General features: G+C 34.6%; 2 protein-coding genes across 7 annotated transcripts in view; one reads left to right on the forward strand and one right to left on the reverse strand.

The window, feature by feature from the left end:
- Nucleotides 1-22,638, forward strand: part of LOC114273339 (lysophospholipid acyltransferase LPEAT2-like) — a 23,104-nt gene continuing 466 nt past the window's right edge. Inside the window, exons 1-4 of one of the 4 annotated variants that reach the window (XR_014362389.1) lie at nt 1-1,717; nt 3,649-3,811; nt 4,857-4,923; nt 12,761-12,896. Coding sequence is in view for 3 of the 4 variants with exons in the window: in XM_082916676.1 (XP_082772802.1) it covers nt 3,603-3,647; nt 3,741-3,811; nt 4,857-4,923; nt 12,761-12,889 (312 nt within the window). In the remaining variant the exon portion in view is untranslated. The other 3 variants (XM_082916676.1, XM_082916677.1, XM_082916678.1) reach the window with 3 other exon arrangements.
- LOC114282819 (lysophospholipid acyltransferase LPEAT2-like) overlaps nt 13,482-22,638 on the reverse strand; it is a 23,614-nt gene continuing 14,457 nt past the window's right edge. Inside the window, exons 2-7 of one of the 3 annotated variants that reach the window (XM_082916673.1) lie at nt 18,183-18,363; nt 17,952-18,011; nt 16,447-16,610; nt 16,297-16,360; nt 15,935-16,003; nt 13,482-13,700 (exon numbers count right to left, since the gene is read on the reverse strand). In XM_082916673.1, coding sequence (XP_082772799.1) covers nt 13,482-13,700; nt 15,935-16,003; nt 16,297-16,360; nt 16,447-16,610; nt 17,952-18,011; nt 18,183-18,363 — 757 coding nt within the window. The other 2 variants (XM_082916675.1, XM_082916674.1) reach the window with 2 other exon arrangements.

The following is a 22,638-nucleotide window of genomic DNA, read 5'->3' on the forward strand; positions in this document are numbered from 1 at the left end:
GGCGGGGCGGGGCTGGGCAGGGTCCGGGGCTTAAACATCTATCCCCGTCCCCGGTTCGGATATCATCGGGGATGAACTTTTGAATACCATCCCCGGCCCGTCAGGGATATTTTTCGGCGAATAACCACTCAATTCGGGGTCGAGTCCCCGTCAGGCCGGATTCAGATTGCCATCCTTATTTAGGAAGTCTCAAGTCTACAAGTCATGTAATGCTTCTAATTCAATGGAGTTGATCTTTTGGAGAATTTTAGAACTTTTAAAGCTTCTTAATGAATTGTGTGATGCAATCAAACCCTAGTTGTGATGCCTAAGGATTCTGAGAGTGATTCCTAGATCTATCTTCTTCTTTTTCTCCTTCTTTCCCGCTTTTATTTTCTGCACTTTTAACAGCCCAAAAAACACCGTTCACGGGTACTGTTCATGGCCTCTAAACAGTGCCAAAATCCCAGCTTTTCATGCTTAAACTCTTACCCATTATTTTTCAGCCATAAAATCCAATTAAATCAGCCCCAAAGGCCCACTGTTGTGGCTGTCCCTAATCGTCCTACATCAATTACTATGCTGAATACAATTTTTTTTTTTGTTTCCCCGGCAAATATAGTCATATCTTAAGATACAACGAGAACAATTTCAGTCATAGAACACAAAGACAAACTACATAACTTACTGACCATTGTCCTCAAGCTGAGAGATGTGCTTTTTTTGTTGAATGCTTAATGGAATGTGTGAATAAGCATAGTGTCTTGCATTAGTTAATTTAACTGTTTATGGGATGGACCTGCATCAGTATGGTCAAACAAGTCAAAACTTTAGATACCAATTATTTGTAACATCTTTAATTATTTGACTATTTTGTATGTATTTCAAAAAATGTCACTATCCACTCCATTCTGTTCTGAAGTTGATGTGAAATGGTCCTAGTTAGTGGCATTTTGTACACGTTAAGTTGTGGTGAACCATATTTGACATTCTCTATTCCAAAAAAAATTGTCTGTTAACCACAAAAATAATTGTTCTTTGTGGTGACTTTGTGCCCAACCTTAAAAGACTTCATTATGTGCTTTCGCCCAATAGGTGATATCATATCCTGAGTATCTTGTTTTTTGAGTGTGTATATATAAATGTATAACACATTTTAGAAAGAAAAAAATGGAGTATGCTTTTGTATCTTCTGGTTAAAATGATGAAAAATAAAAAATAAGCTTTATAGAATTGTAATTTACATATGACTTCGAAGAAGAATTTTTGGGTGCTCATGTAAACACCTAGTATGCATGTTGTGTGTTCCTATAGTCAATAGCACTCTATTGAGCTTGCCTACTTATTTTATGTCTCTCACCCATTTTTGACGTTTTGTCCTTTCAAAACTTTACTCACCTTAGATTTTAGTTCATTTTTAATTTTTTTTTTCCTCCTGCAGAAACCTTCAAGGAAATATATTTGAAAAACCTTTTGAGATCATTAAATTTACGATTTTGGAACAAAAATGTACCATGTTTCAAAATGTCCATTCCAAAACATAATTTGTTAGGGTGTTAGCATTTTGTGGTAACACTTTGGTTTTATGGATTCTGTAGAGAGCTTACTTCCATTGGTCTTTGATTGCCTATTCATTTTTGTTGGTTTGCAATAAATTATCTTTGTATTTTTAAAGTGCAGGAGGGGGCTTCAAGGAATTTGATTACCATCAATTATTCTAGATACATTGATCCCTCTTGTAAAATAAATTGATGTATATTATTGATAGATATGTTACAAGATTGTTGTATTTATTTTGTATCTTACAAGCTATTATATAGGAGAGGATTTGGGAGTAGGTGAGGTAGGTGAGTGGTGGTAGTGGATGGTAGTGGAGGTGGTGGGTGGTAGTGGAGATGGTAGGTGGAGTTGGTGGTGTGGTAATTTACACAATTTACAATTTACATTAATGTCGGGACAGTTTATGGGGTCATGTAGGACCAATGTAGCAGCTGACCGGAATCAATGTCGGGACAGTTTATGGGGTCATGTCGGACCGTTGTAGCAGACACTGTGTGGTCGTGTCAGACCGTTGGAGAAAATTGTGGTGGTGCACCAAGGGGGCGACTTAGGGAGTGCGCCATGAGCGACTTATACATGATACTGTGTATAACCCCCCCTCAAACTCAAATAGGTGTAAAGATAGAAACCTATTTGAGGTTGAAACAAAGGGATTGATAAAGCTGACCGGTGTAGAAGACACTGTATGAGTGTGTAGATAGGCTGCCCAAAAAATATACATGGATGTAGATATCGAGCCCTCAAAAGTCGTGCCCTCAAAAGGTGTGCCCAATCTGTCAAAAGGCGTGCCATCAAAAGGCGTGCCCGATGCATCAAAAGACGTGCCAGATATGATGGCGAGGCACGTGAGTGCCTTGGCTGGCGTGCCCGTTTGTCGGGCGTCAAGAGGCGCGCGATGCGCGTGGCTGCTTCTGTGTCATGGTCTTTATAAACCGAAGCGGAAGAGGCAGAAACTGAGACAGAAAAACTGAGAGAGACCTCTGAAAAATTCTTCGTTTTGCTGAGAAAGAGAGGTCGTTTTGCTGAGAGAAAATGGCCTCGTCTTCCCGTGGACTGCTCACCCTCTTTCCCGATCTCAATGAGTCCACAGGAGAGAGAGCTGGTGCGGTGTCCCGTGAACCTCAACCAAACACCACTGGGTTTGCTCCGTTGAACTTTCCGATGCAGTCGGTGGAGCAAAAAATGGCAGTGCAAACGGATGTGGAGGCGAATCAGTATACTTTGAAGGCATGTGTGGAGTCCATGACGGCGGTCACAAACTTGTCGCACCGGCTGCAGAGTAGGACAAATGAGGTGCAGCAATTAAACTCCCAGCTGGCTCTGCTCCAACGCATGTATAAGGATGCGCGAGCAGAGATAAGCGTGCTAAGGGCAGAAAACAAGGAGCTGAAGCGGAAGGCCACCGTGATGTTCCGATTTGGAGGGCCGCCATATGCTGTAGTGGAGGAGCAGGGAGGAGTGATCGTGCCCAGTGGAGTGGGAAACATGGAGGCAACACCGGCAAGGGCCGTCCAGGACAGAGGCAAGAAGAAAAGACCGACGGCAGAGTAGAGAAGAAAAATCTTGTTTTTTTTTTTTTTTTTTTTTTTTTTGTGGTTGTGGTGTAAAATGTGGATCGGGGTAAACCCCTGAGATGAATAAAATATGGTTTGTTGTGCAAAATGGTAAAGGGTTTTGGTTTTTTTTTTTTTTTTTTTTTTGTGGAATATAAAAAAAATAATAATAATAAGATAATGGAAAAAGGGTGATGCTCACTGACGAGTGGTATAATAATGAAATATTGATGGAAAAAGAAAGATAGAAAAAATAAAATAAAATAAAAGTAGGGATAGGAGAAATATATTATAATAAAAAATATATATATAGATATATCTTAAAATAAAATAAAAGTGTGAAATAAAAGAATAGTGGTGTTTGGTCAGATATGGGGGTGATCAAAGAGAATAAAAAAAAATAAAGGATTGAAAGTGGAAAATAAAGAAAAGAAAAGAAAAGAAAGGTTTATATAATATGAGCAAACAGCTTTTGCAGGCGCATCCATTAGTGGTGTCTCCCAAGCCATCATGATAGCCTTGCTATTGGAGTCCATTAGCTTATCCTCACTAAAAGTAAACCGAATTTCTCCATTTTTATGCAGTATCCTAGTTCATCATTGATGGATGACTGGAATGATTAATTAGATTATATATCTTCTTTGCCAGACATTCCATTTAAGCAGTTCGGAAGCTGTGGACTTTCTGGATACATTTCTATCCATGAATCCAGATTCCAGGTATGATGATGTGAAATTTTAATTTTAGTGGTGTTTTTTTTAATACAATAATTGTCATGTATGCCTTCATTTTCCTGTAAGGAACTATTTGTAATATACTTCTGATCGAAACTGTTTGAGTTGTTCATCTGGCACTTTATGTCACCTCACCTACTTTATGCAAGTCCCTAAATGCAATCAATTATCCTTCATTCTGTGGCATAAGATTATTGGATAAGGTGTTTCAATCATCAGTGAGTGATCTGCTTGCTTGTCTTTTCTTTTCTTTTCTTTTTTTTCTTTTTTCCATTTTTTTTACCTTTGTTTCATGTGTTCCTTCTGTTTCGTTTCTTGTTTATTTCTTTCGCTTGTAGAGGTGATTTTTATTTGAGTTTATTGTAGAAAATATATTTTTTTCATTGAACTAACACTGGATCCATGCCAATGATGCAATTGAGGGTTTTTTTGGTGGCTAAATCAAATTATTTTTGATATTCCATTGTTTGATTTAAAGCATATGTTATTGTTTCTTCCCATTTTTCTCAGATATATCAAATTCTCAGTAGGGTTGTAATTAACATTGATCGTGAGTATTCTGTTCTTATCATTTCTGTATTATTATTATTATTATTTTTTTTTAAATCCTCATCAGTATGCTGTATATTAGTTGCACTGGATAATCCTGCTATTGTGGTGAAATTCATTAATCTATATCATATCGGGCTTTTCTTTTCTCTTTATTTTTTCTTTTACGCAGAATTTTAAAACATGTGAGCTCAATTTTCTTCCAACAGATGGGTTCTGAAATTGACAATTTTTTTATTTTTTTTATATATTGTGATTTGACTATTACAATATACAGTAGAGGCTTCACTAAACTGAAGATATAGACCATGTGTATCTAGGTATGCTTAATTCTGTCCTAGTTGCAATATGCAGCACTGAAATGCTTTCTTTTCTCTCTTGAGTTTGTCTAATTGCATTTAAATTAATGTTAATATCCATAGCACTTAAGTTGGTAGTGATGCAAGAATTGATTATCTTTCTGTTTGCATCCTGCTCACAGCGGACAGGTTTTAACCCATGATTTCTTCAGGGTTCTGAGATTGAAGGCTTGTAATCTTTCTGAAAAGGTTAGTTACCAAGTATTTCTCACTTTTTATGTAACCTACTGATCTTTAATATGATTATTTTATTTGTCTCACTATGCTTGAAAGGCCTTTTTAAGTATGCCATTTTTGTCTAGTTCTTTTTTGACTGGTATCATTTGGACAGCAAACTCATTTTTTACACATATATATTTTAAAAATTGATTTGCCATGGATTGAAGGTCAATATACATTTGAACAATAAAAGAGTCACAAGACAGGCATGCCAATTTTAAGAAGGATTTGTGCTTGTGTCAAATGCCAATACTTTTCGCACTTCTGGACATGTGTAGGACACATTGTAAAGCTGTTCTTCATTCAAAAATTGAACTCCATGATTTATGACACTTGGGCAACATGTCCTGATATGTAACTTGCAGAACTTAAATGTTGTGTTACAGATTTCCTCTATTATAGAGAAAATTTTTAATCATGAAGAAATATCAAATCAAAGGTTTATACTAAAAAAATTCAATTTGACCGTATTAAAAAAGCGGGAGATAAATTACCTAAGGAGTGGGGTGGGAGGAGGAGAAGAGTCATTATAGTAAGCTGCACTTCTGCGTCAGATACGAATTCTACTATATCTGTCTCTGTCATCATAAATGATTATATACAAATATGGTTCACAACTAGAAAGTTCAATTACAACTTAAATGATCCCATTACAAGGGCGAGGGCACTCTAAATCCGAATATTACCCAATTAGAAGGAAATCCATTATGAAATTGATAGCCTGATTGATATGACTACAGACTACTTGCAGCATACATAACCAAGCGGGGATTAGTTCAGTGGGCCAGAATTCTTTAACCTCACATGGATGGAGGTCAAGGGTTCACGTCTTGCCATGGACAAGGTTCCCCTCCTCCCCAGGCTATGATTGCAAATCTTCAAAAAATAAATAATTAAATAAAATAAAAAATGAAGAACATATTACTGCTTGCAGACTAGGGACCCTGACATTCCAAAGTTGTATAACAGGACGCTTAGCTTCTGACTGGATTCCAAAGCTGTAATGGCTGTTGTTAAACTTGATTAAAACCTTCGTTAAGTATCAAATGAAACAATACTAGAAGCATGCTGGAAATTTGTGTTAATGCATATAATAAGATAGTGGCATATGATAGTGGTGTTGGTGGTAGATAGTGGCATGTATAGAATATGATAGTGGTGTTGGTGGTAGATAGTGGCATGTATATAATATGATAGTGGTAATATATAATATGTAAGTGGCATATAATGGGTTATAATGATGTTTGTAATATCTCCTATATAAGGAGTGTCATTTGGTCTTGTAAAATAAGAAGTTTTGAATATAACAGAAATATATTCCTTCTTCCTCATATTTTCAGAGTTCTTCTTCCTCATATTTTCTAAGTTGGTATCAGAGCTACAAAAAACACAACAGCCCTAAAACCGTCATAGCCATGTCGGAAGTCACGTCCGAAACCACTTCAACCCCTGCCGCTGCCATTCCGGTGAAAACGTCAAACTCTCACTCTGTCCAAATCACCACCATCCGCCTAAATGGTGATAATTTTCTCCGCTGGTCACAATCTGTCCGGATGTATATCCATGGGCAAGGAAAGATCGGTTACATCACTGGTGACAAGAAGGCTCCTGCTGTTAATGATCCACTGTTCGACAGTTGGGACGCTGAAAATTCCATGGTTATGACATGGTTGGTCAATTCCATGGAGGAGGATATAAGCTCTAATTACATGTGCTATCCTACTGCACAAGAATTGTGGGATAATGTTAGTCAGATGTATTCTGACCTAGGAAATCAATCTCAAGTTTTCGAATTAACTTTGAAGTTGGGAGAGATTCGTCAAGGAGATGATTCCGTCACCAAATATTTCAATTCGTTGAAAAGGTTGTGGCAGGATCTTGACATCTTCAACACATACGAATGGAAATCGGTTGACGACTGCAACCACCACAAGAAAACTGTGGAAGACAGCCGTATTTACAAGTTTCTTGCCGGCCTCAACATTGAGTTCGATGAAGTGCGAGGAAGAATTATTGGCAGACCTCCTCTCCCATCCATTGGCGAAGTATTTGCCGAAGTCAGAAGGGAAGAGAGCCGAAGGAGCGTCATGCTTAAGAAAAAAGGTACTGGTGAATCAATTGAAATTTCTGCTTTAATTAGCGATGCTGCGGCCAACAAGGCTGCAAATTACCAGCGCAGGTTTGATGATAAGCCACGGGTCTGGTGTGATTTTTGCAACAAGCCTCGCCATACACGCGAAACGTGTTGGAAGATCCATGGCAAACCTGTCAACTGGAAAAGCAGCAAACAAGGAGAGAAGAATCGTGGCTTTCCTACCGCTAATGAAGCCGATTCAGGTCCCTTCAACAAAGAGCAGATTGATCAACTCTTAAAGCTGATAAAATCCAACTCTTCATCCGGTACTCCTAGTGTTTTGTTGGCACAAACAGGTAGAAATCCTAAAGCCTTCTCTTGCCTAAACTTTTCTCCGTGGATCATAGATTCCGGTGCCTCCGATCACATGACTAGTTTTTCCCATTTATTTAGTACCTATTTCCCTTGTTCTGGTCATGACAAAATCAGAATAGCCGATGGTAGTTTTTCACCTATTGCAGGAAAAGGATTTATTAAACTAACTGAGAAAATTAATCTCAATACTGTTCTTCACGTCCCCAACTTAGCCTGTAACCTTTTGTCTGTCAGTAAACTATCTAAGGATTCTAATTGTCGTGTTACATTTTTTGAATCCCATTGTGAATTTCAGGACCAGAACTCGGGGATGATGATTGGGCGTGCTAGGATGCTTGAAGGTCTTTACTACTTTGATGAAGTACCTGTTAGTAATAAAAAAGCTCAGAGCTTTAATAGTACTAGTTCAATCTCTGTTCGAGAAAAAATAATGCTATGGCACTATAGGCTAGGACATCCTAGTTTTCTTTATCTGAAACATTTATTTCCAGAATTATTTAAAGGGATTGATTGTTTTTCTTTTCATTGTGAAAGTTGCATTTTTGCAAAATTTCATCGCTCTACTTATTTGCCAAAACCTTACCAGGCTTCCAAACCTTTTTATTTGATTCATAGTGATGTTTGGGGCCCTTCTAAAATCACTACTCTTTCTGGTAAAAGATGGTTTGTTACATTTATTGATGACCATACCCGCTTATGTTGGATTTATTTGATGAATAAAAAATCTAACGTGAAAAATTTATTCACAAATTTTTACAATATGATTGAAAACCAATTTCAAACCAAAATTGGTATTTTACATTCTGATAATGGAACAAAATATTTCAATGAGCAGTTGGGTGAGTTTTTGGAAAAAAATGGGATTTTTCATCAATCTACATGTCGGGATACCCCTCAACAAAATGGCATTGCAGAACGAAAAAATAAACATCTACTTGAAGTAGCACGTGCTATAATGTTTTACATGCATGTTCCTAAATATTTATGGGGTGAAGCAATTTTAACAGCCTCTTATTTGATAAACAGGATGCCTACAAAGGTGTTAACATACAAAACACCTTTCGATTGTCTCAAAACTTTTTTTCCTGACACGAGGTTGTTTTCTGATTTACCCGCCAAAGTTTTTGGATGTACTGCCTATGTTCATGTTCCTAGTCAATTTCGTTCAAAACTTGACCCCCGTGCTATAAAATGTGTTTTTTTGGGTTATTCCTCAAACAAAAAGGGGTATAAGTGTTTCGATCCTCAAACCAAGAAATTTCATGTGAGTATGGATGTGTCATTTGTGGAAACAAAATCCTATTTCCCCAACACTTCTCTTCAGGGGGAGACAAGTGGAGTAGAAGACCGTTTTTGGGATATTTCTATCCCGCTCCCCAATGTCATTTATCCTACACAAAAACCACATCTGTCTGATAATGATCACTTAGGAGAACCAAGTTCTATGGTGCCTAGTCAAGAAGATACTTGTTTAGGGGGAGAAGTACTACAAAATGATCTAAATCCTGAGCTTCAGGTTTATACTAGGAAGCGATTTCATCTGAGGAATAATGACCCGAATGTCCATCCTAATGACCCGAATGTCCACCCGAGTTCTGGCATCGAAATTTTAGGTAATCCTATTCCTTCTATTTCCGACCTTGATGTTCCTATAGCAATTAGGAAAGGTGTCCGAAATTGCATTAAACATCCTATTGCAAATTACCTCTCCTATCAAAGACTGTCTAAAAACCATAGAGCTTTCACATCTAGGATTTCACACTTGTTTGTTCCAAGGAATATACAGGAAGTATTGGATGATCCGAATTGGAAATTAGCAGTCATGGAGGAGATGAATGCTTTAAGGAGAAGTGGTACTTGGGAGATAGTTGATCTACCCAAAGACAAGAAAACAGTTGGGTGTAAATGGGTGTTTACGATAAAATGTAACGCAGATGGAAGCGCTGAGAGATACAAGGCGAGACTGGTGGCTAAAGGCTTCACTCAAACTTATGGGATCGACTATCAGGAGACGTTTGCTCCTGTTGCTAAAATAAATTCCATCAGAGTACTGCTATCTCTTGCAGTAAATTCAGATTGGCCTCTACATCAACTTGACATTAAAAATGCATTTCTCAATGGTGATCTTGAAGAGGAGGTGTTCATGAGCCTACCGCCGGGATTTGAGCAGAGACTTGGAAGCGACAGAGTATGCAGATTGAACAAGTCATTATACGGACTCAAACAATCACCAAGAGCATGGTTTGAACGCTTTGGGAAGGCAGTTATCAGTTGTGGCTTCTCGCAGAGTCAAACAGATCACACAATATTTTATAAACATTCAAAAAACAGTAAAATTGCAATTTTGATTGTTTATGTTGATGACATCATTTTAACTGGTAATGATGAAGCAGAGTTAGCAGCCCTCAAAGAGAAACTCGCAAAAGAATTTCACATTAAGGATCTGGGAGCCCTTAAGTATTTCCTCGGAATAGAATTTGCAAGATCCAAGGAAGGTATATTCGTTAATCAGAGAAAATATGTTCTTGATCTCCTTGGAGAAACAGGTATGCTTGGTTGTAAGATGGTGGAGACTCCGATCGAGCCTAACTTGAAGTTACAAGCTGCTAAGGCTGAAGAAGTCAAAGAGAGGGAACAATATCAGTGACTTGTCGGGAAATTGATTTACTTGTCTCATACGCGGCCTGATATTGCCTTTGCAGTCAGCATGGTAAGTCAGTTCATGCACTCACCAGGGGCAGAGCACTTTGAGGCCGTTTATAAGATCTTAAGATATTTGAAAGGAACTCCAGGGAGAGGCTTACTGTTCAAGAAACATGGACATCTTCAAGTTGAAGTATACACAGATGCAGACTGGGCAGGAAGTGTTACAGACAGGAGATCAACATCCGGATACTGCTCCTTTGTAGGTGGGAACCTAGTTACATGGCGGAGTAAAAAACAGAATGTGGTAGCTAGAAGTAGTGTAGAAGTAGAGTTCAGAGCTATTGCCCATGGAATCTGTGAAGTAATGTGGATTAAAAGAATTCTTGAAGAATTAAAGCTTTCTCACCCGACACCTATGAAGGTCTATTGTGACAACAAAGCAGCTATATCTATAGCTCATAATCCAGTTCTACATGATCGCACAAAACATATAGAAGTGGATAAACATTTCATCAAGGAGAAAATCAATGCTGGCATAATCTGTATGACCTACCTTCCAACAGGTGAACAATTAGCTGATGTGCTAACGAAGGGACTACACAAGAAGCAATTTGATAAGCTGACTAGCAAGCTGGCTATGGAAGATATCTTCAAACCAGCTTGAGGGGGAGTGCTGGAAATTTGTGTTAATGCATATAATAAGATAGTGGCATATGATAGTGGTGTTGGTGGTAGATAGTGGCATGTATAGAATATGATAGTGGTGTTGGTGGTAGATAGTGGCATGTATAGAATATGATAGTGGTGTTGGTGGTAGATAGTGGCATGTATATAATATGATAGTGGTAGATAGTGGTAATATATAATATGTAAGTGGCATATAATGGGTTATAATGATGTTTGTAATATCTCCTATATAAGGAGTGTCATTTGGTCTTGTAAAATAAGAAGTTTTGAATATAACAGAAATATATTCCTTCTTCCTCATATTTTCGGAGTTCTTCTTCCTCATATTTTCTAAGTATATTTTTTCTAGGTTTTTCTTTTTAACTTGTACAGAAATGAGTGCAGCATGTATTGAATGATTTTATCCAGAAACTTACCACCAGTGACTGCAAGGATACGGCAGTCATCATCATAGTCATTTATTCCTCTGATTTAATTGAACAAAATTACTTAAGCATTAAGTTGCGCAGATGATAGTTAATTAAAGGAAAAGGCAATATATGTTACAACCACACTATATTAGATTCGTGAATCATAAACTAATGTTTTTACTATGCGATTTGCCATGTAAAAGTACTCTTATTTTTTGCTGTGTATCTATCATATCTGTGTCCTATTTTCTTAAGATTTGATATGTTGGATTGTGGTGATGTCCTATGTCTGTCCGTGCTGCTTAGATGTCGGCCCATGTTGTGTCTTTGTGATGACTTGAACATAGTTGTTGGTGACACAGAATGCATGTAAAATTATGTTCACTAAAAGGATAATGCAATATTGTATAACTATGGAGACAATACTAGGCCTTTGGTACATATATGATGGTGTGGTGACCACTATTAGATCGCTTGCTGGAGAGACAAGTGAATTTCCAATTACTGTGGGATTACACCAAGGATTAACTTTAAGTTTGTATCTTTTCGCTTTAGTTATGGATGAGTTGACAAGAAATATTCAGGATGATGTGCCATGGTGTATATATTTTGCAGATGATATCGTGTTAGTAGATGAGACTAGAGAAGGAGTTAATACTATGTTGGAAACTTGGAGAGAAGCACTTGAATCTAAACGACTCAGGATAAGCAGAACTAATTTTAGTAACAAGAACAATGGAAACAGAGGAGAAGTGAAGATTGAAAACCAAGAGCTACCTAAGAGTGAACATTTTCGTTATTTAAGATCAATTATCACAACGGCTGGGGAGATTGGAGCGGATGTGATCCATAGAATTAAGGCGGGGTAGCTTAAGTGGAAGAGTGCGTCTAGAGTACTATGCGGTAAACGAGTATCCACTAGACTAAAATAAAAGTTCTATAAAACGGCTATTAGACTAGTAATGTTGTATGGGCTGAAATCTTGAGCAACTAATAAACATGTTAAAAAGATGAGTGTTGCTGAGATGCAATGCTAAGGTGGATGTGTAGCAAGACTAGAAAAGACAGGAATGAGTATATCGTGAATGGGTAGGAGCAGTACCAACAGAAGATGAACTGAGAGAATAGTTTGAGATGGTTTGGTCATATACAATAGAGAACAGAGGCAGTAGTACAGAGATGCGATACAGTGACGGTAAAGGAAAGTGTTAGAGGAAGGGGCAGACCTAGATTGATGTGGGCTAGTGTAGTAAATAGAGATATGAATCTCCTTAATTTGACTAACCAAATAGCCGTTGATAGAATCGAGTGGAGAAGAAGGATTCGTATAGCCGACCCCCATTTGATAGGGCTTAAGGCTTGGCTTGGTTTGGTTTGGTTTGGTTTGGTTTGGTTTATGGAGACAATACTAGGCCTTAGTCTTGAATGGATAGATAGGATGCCTTTGTTGTGGAAATAAATTAGATATGTGAATAAATTTTGATCACTTGCTGTCCATGGAATGTGAAACAAAATTACAATTTATAGCTACTTGATTTGAGAGAGTTTTTATATTTAAGAAGTTATTCTTTCTTGATTTCATCTCCTATCTCATGGCGATTATTCTATGTCATAGATATTTGGAGTCCTTGATGTGGAGAAAAAGGGTAAAATAACATTCAAGCAGGTGATAATATCTCTCTCTCTCTCTGTGGTGTTAGTTGGAATAGCTCTTGCCAAGTTTGAAAACCATCCAAGCAGCTAGATGTATACTTGAGAATTAAGACAGCCAGATATATTGCTTGTTTTGGCTTATCTACACCTTAACTAAAGATTCAAGGTGTATATTTCATGTGCTATATGACTCAGACATATTCCACCAAACATCAACATAATGTATACTCTTCTTCCCAAAAAATTAGGACTTCAAATTTCATTTTCAGGTTTGTTTATTCTTTCATGTTCCACTAATAACAATTTATTGCTTACTAAAACAAATAGAAAAGAAAACAATTTACATAGACTTTAATTCTGGCAAGGAGAATTTTCCATCTCAACTGGAGTCTTGAAAAATCTACAATACCTTTTACTGGAACATTAGTTTTTCCAAGACTTTTCTATTGTGTTCTTCACCTCTATATTTTCAATTAATTTGTGATCCTTCCTCAATTCAGTAACATATAGCTTAGTCAATAGTCATTAATAAAAACATTCATTCAACTTATTTATTTTGGAAGAGAGGTATTATAAGAGTTAAATGGAGTGCTTCAAGGCCTACACCTAATACATTATGAGATCCAAAGGAAAGGTAAATTCCATCATTATATTCAATGTCCATTGCAAAAAAGGCCCTCAAATTAAGTTGGAGAGCTGAAATCAAGTACTTCATAAAATGTTTGAATGGAGTACAAGATCAATTTTGCAGACCTAAAAGCAAGATAAACTAGAAATGGCAAAACACATGGAGCAAGAAAAGTGACCTGTTTGGACTCAGAAGCTTTTGCAAGCAGCATGATGTCCCCATAGGAATGAGATGTTTGTACAACATTAAGAGCGGTAGCTATAACATGGCTAGTCTGCATATATCCATCAAGGATGAAGTGGTAGATTAAAAATTCAATTATCCACAAATAACTTAGAAAGAATGATATATATACTCAAGGCAGCTCAAGTGGCAAATCAAGCCAGATCCCAAATGGAATGTGCTGTTAGATAATCATCAAGGTCACAAAAATATAATTCTTCTCCATTTACCCCTATTACAAAGAAAAACTTCTAAGAATCAACCGTTCAGAACCAGAAACATCCACTAAACAATTCACCACTAATATCAACCTTCAATTATACATAATTTACACTAATAAACATGTGTCAAACACAAAACTGGATCATAGTCACCAAATTACAAATACCATAATGAAAGCAAAACCACAATAGTTAATTTAAGGAACGATTCTAAATATAATTTCATAAAAAAAATCTAATAAACGTCTGCTTTCATCACTATACTAAAATTCCATAAAATGCTAATAAAATTAAACAATTGATTCCATAAATTAAAAATGCATAATATTTTCCTTCATTAAAATTTTGAACAAATTTAATTGAGATATATCCTTAGAACAAAAGGTTTGTTTAGTTAATTTAGTTGAAGAAACAACACCCACTGTGTTTGTGGACAATTCCTTTTTAATGCCACAAGTTCTCTTCTCCTTTTTTTCCCCTTTTTTAAAGCATAAATCCTCTCCTAAATTGTCCCATAATGCCGTAATCATCTCCTTGGATATTAGGACAATAGTGATGTATAAGGTAGGTAATACCTGAACACCTACAAAAGAATTCAAAGAAAGAAGAAAATGAAAAAGAATAACTAAAAGATTAGGAGAAAAATAAAATTTGAGTATATATTAATCTCTATGCTTTATGAAATTAGCTCATACTTTTTAGTATACAAGATTGACCTCACTTAAAATAAAATTTTTCAAAAATCTGAATAGCAATGTCAAATTTTCAAAGTTTTAGTGGGGTCACTTGACCCAACTTTGTTATATGTGGCTCTGCCCTAGGAATCAAGGCAGTACACCAACTGCTACTAAAAGAGTACAAAAAGGGAAAATTTCCCAAACGAAAGATTGCCTTTAGGAAATTGTTCCTCCAATTGTAATAAGTTTTTTTTTTTTTTTTTTTGGGGGGGGGGGGGGTGGTGTTTAAATAACCAAACTTGATTGAAAAGGCATTAAGGCGATGCAAAGAATACAAAAATACAGACCAACAACTAATTAAATCTTCCACAAAATCTACAAATGCCAAAACATCCGAATCGACCAAAAGCGTAACCCTTGACATAGCGCATATAGAAGACATGAAGGCTGTTGCGACTTGCATGTGTAATTACACCCAATTTTATTTGGTACCATATGTCATTTGTTTGGAACCAAATAACATGAAAAGCGTAGACAACTCATGCATGAAATGCTTTTTGACATGGATTTATCTTTAATATATACAAGGAACAAATTTTCATTTGTTTCCAGTGAAATGGCTGAAATGCTTCCATTTCCTAAGAGACCGAAACGCAACACTAGTGGAATAATAAAATTCTAGTGTTACCATCGAAACACATCAAAACATAGTGAAACACACCAAAACATAGTGTGATATTTAGAAATTTTCATAAAACGTTTATTACTACAGTTTAAGTAAATTTTTAGACCTTATTGGAAACTTTTTGTTTAATAAAATTGAATTGTTTGACAATACTTAATAATTTTAGGTCATAGCAACATTAGTGTTTTTAATTATTTTACGTTAATGACTATATAAATCTCAATTTTTTTAATAGATCAATTAAGGCTTTTATACATTTAGATATATTTCAATTTATATTTCCAAACATTTCTATTTTTTCTTCATTTCATAAAATGTTCTGAAATGTTTTTGTTTCCGTACTATTTGAAACAACACACCGAAATGAAATTTTGATCATTGTATATATATAATATTACTTAAAATCGGAATCATCAATTGGCTGATTCTTTGTGCACAAAGGGCAGGCTTCCACACACAAAAGACATAGCACTACACAAATTCAATTACAATATTGATGGTGTGTTAACATCCAATGGTTCTGAATTACTTCGGAAATTAAGCATATGAAATACAAAACATGTTAACAATATACAGAAAATTAACAAAATTGTATGTAATGTGTCCATTAAAAACTTTGATCTATAAGAATATACTTAATATTAAAAATATATTAACTAAAACCATTAAGGCAACAAAAATTAACCAAATAATGTAGACTCACCCTCTGAGCAAAATGGGCAGCATTTTCCTTCTGATTTTCAAGGGTTGAAACAATAGGAAGATATTCTACCTGTACAATTTAATAGATGACCTCATTCAACTTTTTACAACATACAAGTTATACAGTAACCAAAATTCAATTTATAATATAGTCAGGGACACATCATACATATGCATGTACATTTAAGCTGATGCATAATCAATATTGATGATTTGCAAGAGTGAGTTAGTTAAAAATAGCAAATCGAGACATCACATCACTATAGCAATCTATATGTATGAAAGCCAAGCTCACTACATTTTCAGTATATGCAACTATAGATAATAAATAAATAAAATAAAAATAAAAATCACTCAGCATACCTCCATGAAATTGTGAAATTGCATGAACATTCTAAACATGAGCATTCCCAAAGCAATATTTCCCCTAAACAAAATGACAAGCCATGCAAGTCAAGTAAAGATATTACAAAAGGTAACACCAAAACGGTTTTAACTAAAGAAAATTCTTACCAGGATTGGTCAAAGTGTACATAGGGATAGCGAACAATCACTGGCTGGACTGGATATCCAGGAACAAATGCACCAAGTTGGAAAGAAATTAGCACTCTTCCATTTGTTGTGGTTCCCTCGGGAAATAAAAACAGACGAGGAAATCTATCGGAAGAAGCCTTTCTCTGTATTCAAATCCTTGAAAGCACATTTCTGTATCAAATTCTTTATAGATTGATAAAACTTAGTACTCTGAATTCTTTTCATACAAAAAATGTAACAAACCCAGATATACATTCAAAAAGCCATTGCTTTTGCTTATCAAAAAAAAAAAAAAAGCCATTGGTGGTGCTTGGTTATCATTTTTCAAAAATACTTTTCAGAAAATTCTACTTTCTTATTTTCCGTGTTTTTTTTATTTTTATTGAATTTTTTTAATATTTTGAGCAATTTTGTTAATTTTTAGACATACCGAACATAAATATATCTAAAAAGTAAAAAAAAAATTGAAAAAAACCTTTTAAAAATTCACTAAATATCAAAAATACAAAAAAAATACGAAAATTCAGTACATTTTTTGTATTTTTATGTATTTATTAATTTTTAAAAATATTTTTTCGTAAATTTTTTACTTTTTAGATACATCTAAGTAAGGTGCATCTAAAAAAGTAAAAAAAATATTTAAAATTTTAAAAATATTCACTAAAAACAAAAAAACACAAAAATCAAAAAATTCAATTTTCAAAAAACTTAATTCAAAAAACTCAAACCAAACACACTGATTGCTTTCAGTTTCCATATTTATTAGAGCAGCTCACCAAAATGAAATTTGGACCCTTAATATGCGTATATTTGTTTGTAACTTGTTAAGTTAGTTCTTACAACAACAAAAAATCAGTTTAAATTTTCTAAGCATTTGCAAACCGCTTACATAATTTCACAGCATTTCATTCTCTCCTTCTTCTTTTTTTCGAACATTACCCTCATTTAACCCACCCAAAATTCCCGTCTTCAACAAGAATTTGTACTAGCTTAATCACCTTCAATCTCATTTTTCCCGGTCACTATACAAACAACAACTTAACAAATACAAAAATAAATTATTAAAGGCTAGACTAGAAAACCCTAAAACACTAACTTTTGACATAAATATCAAGTGTAGGGGTTAAATTAAAATAATGCGAAGTCTGGGTGCCAAATTGAAAAACGCGTAATAGTTTGAGGGGGCAAAATGATATTTCCTCAAAATATAGTTTATCTCAGAAAATCATAATCGACATTGAAAAGTGAAAACATTACAACATAAGCATTGTGAGAGAAAAAGTACACAAAGAAAGCCAGCAGTTTTATTTAATCATCAATTGGTTAATAACAGTCAACCAATACACAGAAAAAAGGAAAGACAATGGCATATGCTTACTAAATAAATTCATCGTCCTAAATAACTAAAAGAATTCACAACATAGTTCAGCAAGAGAAAGAATCACATTTAATAAATAGTTCGTAAAGGCAAAGAAACTTACTACCTTTATTTCATTGACAGCATGCTTCCTTGATGTTGGTGAGGACCTATTAACATATACAACCTAACAACATAGAGAAATGATAAAAAAACAATATTTGCTAACGCATTTATTGCACTCAAATGCACAAAAATAAATCTGAAAATTAAAGATATAGTAAATTCACCAAGACAAACCAATAAGTGTGCCAACACATGTAAAAAGCTTTAATACACATAATGGATAAAAGATTACCTGCATTGCTCTGATAATGGTTCCAACCAAAGGTATGGAATCATGGGACTCGGAAGCAACAATGGTGGGAAATAATTCATAGAAAAAGAAAATAGGATCAATATATGATACATGATTGGATACAACTATAGGAGCGGTCGCCCTTGGAGCAGGTCTTCCTCTATGTTTTATCCAATGGTAGCTGCACCATCGAAAGAAAACATCATATTCAGTTTACAGTTAACAAACTTGGTTTTTCAAAGGTTTCCAAAAAAAACAAACAAAACAAAAAAGAAAACCAAAATTGTGAACATACAGTAACTAGCAACTAGTAAGAGAGGAAGGAGGAGAAGATAAAAATGACAAAAGAAGTCTACCATAACAGCATGATAAAGTCAACATCTCAATCTCATTGAACATATTACATTCTATCTGTAACCGAAAACTCTCACAAAATTTAAAGGCAACAACAATAAAAAAAAAAAAAAAAAAATCTTAAAACTCCAATTAGAACCTGATCAAACGACATGTATCTAATGCAGTGTTCCTATTGCATTAAAAATTGGAAACTAAGAACAATGCATATGCAAAATAATATAAAGAGAACTTTCCATCAACATAAAAAATTTACACTATGTTTGAATCTTGAAACTGTGAAGGGAATGGAAAATGAAAAAATAAATAAAGTCACCTATACACATTATTTTTGTATGAGTAACTGAACATAGGCAAATGGTGAACATCTAAGCATTTTCTTTTAATTTTCCTAACCCAACCAAAAAAGAGGAAAAAAAACTTTAAAAACTTATTTTACTTTGTTTTTTCAATCTTTTCTCTTGAGTCTTGACAAATACAAGATAAAAGCAAAACATTAAATACATTGCAAGAATTTTGTTTTTGGCTTTTCAAAGAAGGGCTATGAAAATTTAGGCGGGCATACATTAAATTTCATAGGATAAAATTGCAAAATGTCATTACAACAATAGGCAAAAGTGGAGTTTTGATAATTTTGAGGTGGGGCACGTGTGCCTCCTGGGCCAATGGCGGCTCCACCACTATTTGGCTCCAAAGTACCCACAAATCACCACCAATGTTTTCTTAGTTCAATAAATTTTTAATTTGTGATCTACCAGGTTAGCCTATTTGGCCAGAATACTTCACTGGAAGATCAAAACCTTGCAACGGGTTAGCCTGTTTGGCAAATTCCAACTTTATATACATGCAATTTTTCAAAATTTGTGCATGTTATGTAATGCGCCCCCAAACCCAATCCGGCCCTCCCAAAAAATTTAAAATATCATGTTATGACCGTCACTAAAATTGATATACAATTCAGTCCATTTGATTGGTATGAAATCATATTTAAAAAATAAAAGAAAATATCGTTAAATTCTACTAGAGAAATGAAATTAGATTCTTGAGTGAATTTCTATAGTTTTTTAATTAGATAACTTATGAAACTTTATAAGCTTAGGCACATTGAATAATATTCAAATAATTACATAAGCCGTGTTTGGTGTAAGTTTAAAATTGATAATTAAAAAAAAAAAAATCAGAAACTAAAAAGTATATTCTCAAGATAATATATACATATATAAACTGTCCAAACTAAGCTTATAAAAAGTGACATAGCATATGTAAATTTAGACTAGGCATCCATAACTTTTTTATTACAGTTCTGCTGGGTAGCTCGAAAATTTGCTACCTCAAATGGCTCGAATGCCCCAAACGACGTCGTTTTAGCACCTTTTTTTTTTCCCCTCTTGTTTCTCTCTCAAACGTTTGAGAACCAAACCCTAACAAACAAAGAGGCGAGGCGACGACGAGAGAAAGAGAGGAGAAGGAGGAACAGAGGAAGAGGAGGAGTTCTTTCGTAATTTTTTTATTTGGGATTAGTTCAGACTTTAGTTAATTCTTTCGTAATTTTTTTTTTTAAATTTAAAATTTTCAAGAGCAATTTATGTAGAAGGAGTCATTAAGCGGCGATTGTAACAGGTCATAAATTGTACAAATATAAAAAAAAATAATAATAATATTGTTACTCAATTTCACTTTTTGTGAGAGTCAAATTCCTAACCTCTCATATATGAGAGATGAAAATATGTAGCTGGACTAGAAATTCATTGTTAGCAATTTGAATTATGCTCGTCATTTTTACTAGCTCAAATATTAAAATATATATATATATATATTTTATTTTCCCTAATTCCTTCTTTATTTATACACTCTAACGCTACTCTTTGTTTTACCTATCTATTCCACAAACTATTCGGAGCAACTCCAATGTTACTCTTCATTTTTCACTAGTTAAAGTATGAAAATAATATGCTCTTAATTTTTTCTAACTAATTTTCCATCTATGTATTCCAACATTACTCTTTATTTTACATATTTATCCATGTAAACTAATTTAAAGAGCCTCCTAAGAGCATCTCCAGCAGCCTATGCATTTCACCAAAAATTGTACAATAGCCAGCCAATAATCATAAATTCCTTCTCCAGCAGCCTAGCTACTGTGAAGCCAAACCAACATTTTGCTACAGTACCTCGCTAGGAAAGACGAGGTACTGTGCACTAGCTCTGAATTTTTTTTATCCTTTTTTAATTCAAACTTTTGTTTTTAAGAATATTTTAATACAAGATATTTAAATTATAATAATATTTTAACAAAAGATAGTTAAAGTAGATAGCCTGTTGGAGTGTATATTAAAAAACCAACTAGCTAAAATAGTAAAGTAAAATTTTGAATAGCTATTTTGACTATCATTGCTGGAGATGCTCTAAGAGCATCTCCAACCCACTAGGCATATGATGCTTGTTAGTCAAAATGCCTAATATGACTCACTTTTTTCAACTCCAATGCACTAGGCATATGCTTAGGCATTTTGGCTCAGCTCACATTCACTAGCTACATGTAGCTAGCCTTCAAGGCTAGGCAAAATGTATTTAATCATTAAGATTATTTCCCTCCATCTTTGTTGCTGACGTGGCATTCTATAAAGTTAATAGTATTTGGATGAGTAGCTAAAATAAAGAGCATGGTTGGGGTAGAAACATGAAATTGTTGACAGGCAAAATAAAATGTATACTTTATAGTAATATTTAGATAGGTAAAATGCCTACCACCATTGGAGATGCTCTAATGCTCTCTAAATGTAGCTAGCCTGCAAATTTTTTGTTAGAATAGCTATTGTACTAGCTAGCCTGTTGGAGTGAGTAAAATAGTATGAAATTAGTTATAATGGCTAATAAGTCTGTTTTAAAGAGTCCATTGGAGATGCTAAGACTCTTTAAATATAGCTAGCCTCAAACTTTTTTATGAAAATAACTATTGTTATGTATTAGCTATAATAGCTAAAATATCTCGTTTAAAGAGTCCTTTGGAGATATTCCTAGAAATCTATTGTTAAACTTTGTTTGTTATGTGGGAACTTATGACTTGGGGAAGATAGATTTATGGAGTCCAGATCCTCTGCAGTACAAAGAGTGTAGTGCATTTTGTAGTCGTTTTGGTGCACCAAAAAATAATAATGATAAAAAAAGAAGGAATAAAGAAGCAAAAGAACATAGAAGATACCAATGTAAAGTTTCTGGCCAGATAACTTCAAATCTTCTTCAACAAAACCAAACCCTAATTGCGCTGCACACTGATAAAACCACACAGAATTCCGGCAAAAACATGCATATCCCGGTTTGTTTTTAGGGTTAGGTTGGGTAGAAGTGTTAGTGTGGGGATTGTTAGTGATGGGACTAAGAAAAATTGTGTTTGTTTGATGACCACCGAACTAGTAAGAATTCATGTTTGTTTTGTCATTCTATCATTGGATTAACTATATGAAATTCCATAAATACTCTTGTTTTTCCATAAATTCCTTAACAATTCACGTGGAATAATTGATGGTTTGACAATTAGTGTTTTTTTTTTTTTAATTGTCAATTTACTTGGATTGTCTCGCTAGAAGTTAGTATAGAGTTTGAGTATAGTTTATTGAGAACCCTTGTTTAATATATTTGAGTACTCCATTCAGTTGATGGTTCAAAGTAGAAATCAAAGTTGCTGAGTGCTATATTTGTTGAATAGAATTTTTTTTTTTAATTTTAATTTTTATACATCACTATGGTTAGAAATTGGAAAATAATGAAGCTATAGCTGGATGTGAATCAAACTAAGACAATGCAATCAAAATCCAATTTGGTCGTTGTCAGTATTGCTCGATAAAATTCAATTAATTTTTCTGACTTCAAAGCAACAAAATTAAAAGAGTAACTACTCGTGATGAGACAGTGATGAATTTGATGCAAAATAAAATCCTTCATTTCAAGAGTAGTTTTGGGACCACATGAATTTTCCATCTGTTTCATGCAAGAAAGTTATCGCAGAAATTTTGCTCTTGCCATCATATTATTTGTAGAATTGAGCAAGGATAGGACGGTTATCAAGTTTGGTTCTTTTGTCAATATCCACATGGTGTACTAA

Source organism: Camellia sinensis, chromosome 2, assembly GCF_055761805.1.
Source record: "Camellia sinensis isolate YWXY chromosome 2, ASM5576180v1, whole genome shotgun sequence".
NCBI classification, from domain to species: domain Eukaryota; kingdom Viridiplantae; phylum Streptophyta; class Magnoliopsida; order Ericales; family Theaceae; genus Camellia; species Camellia sinensis.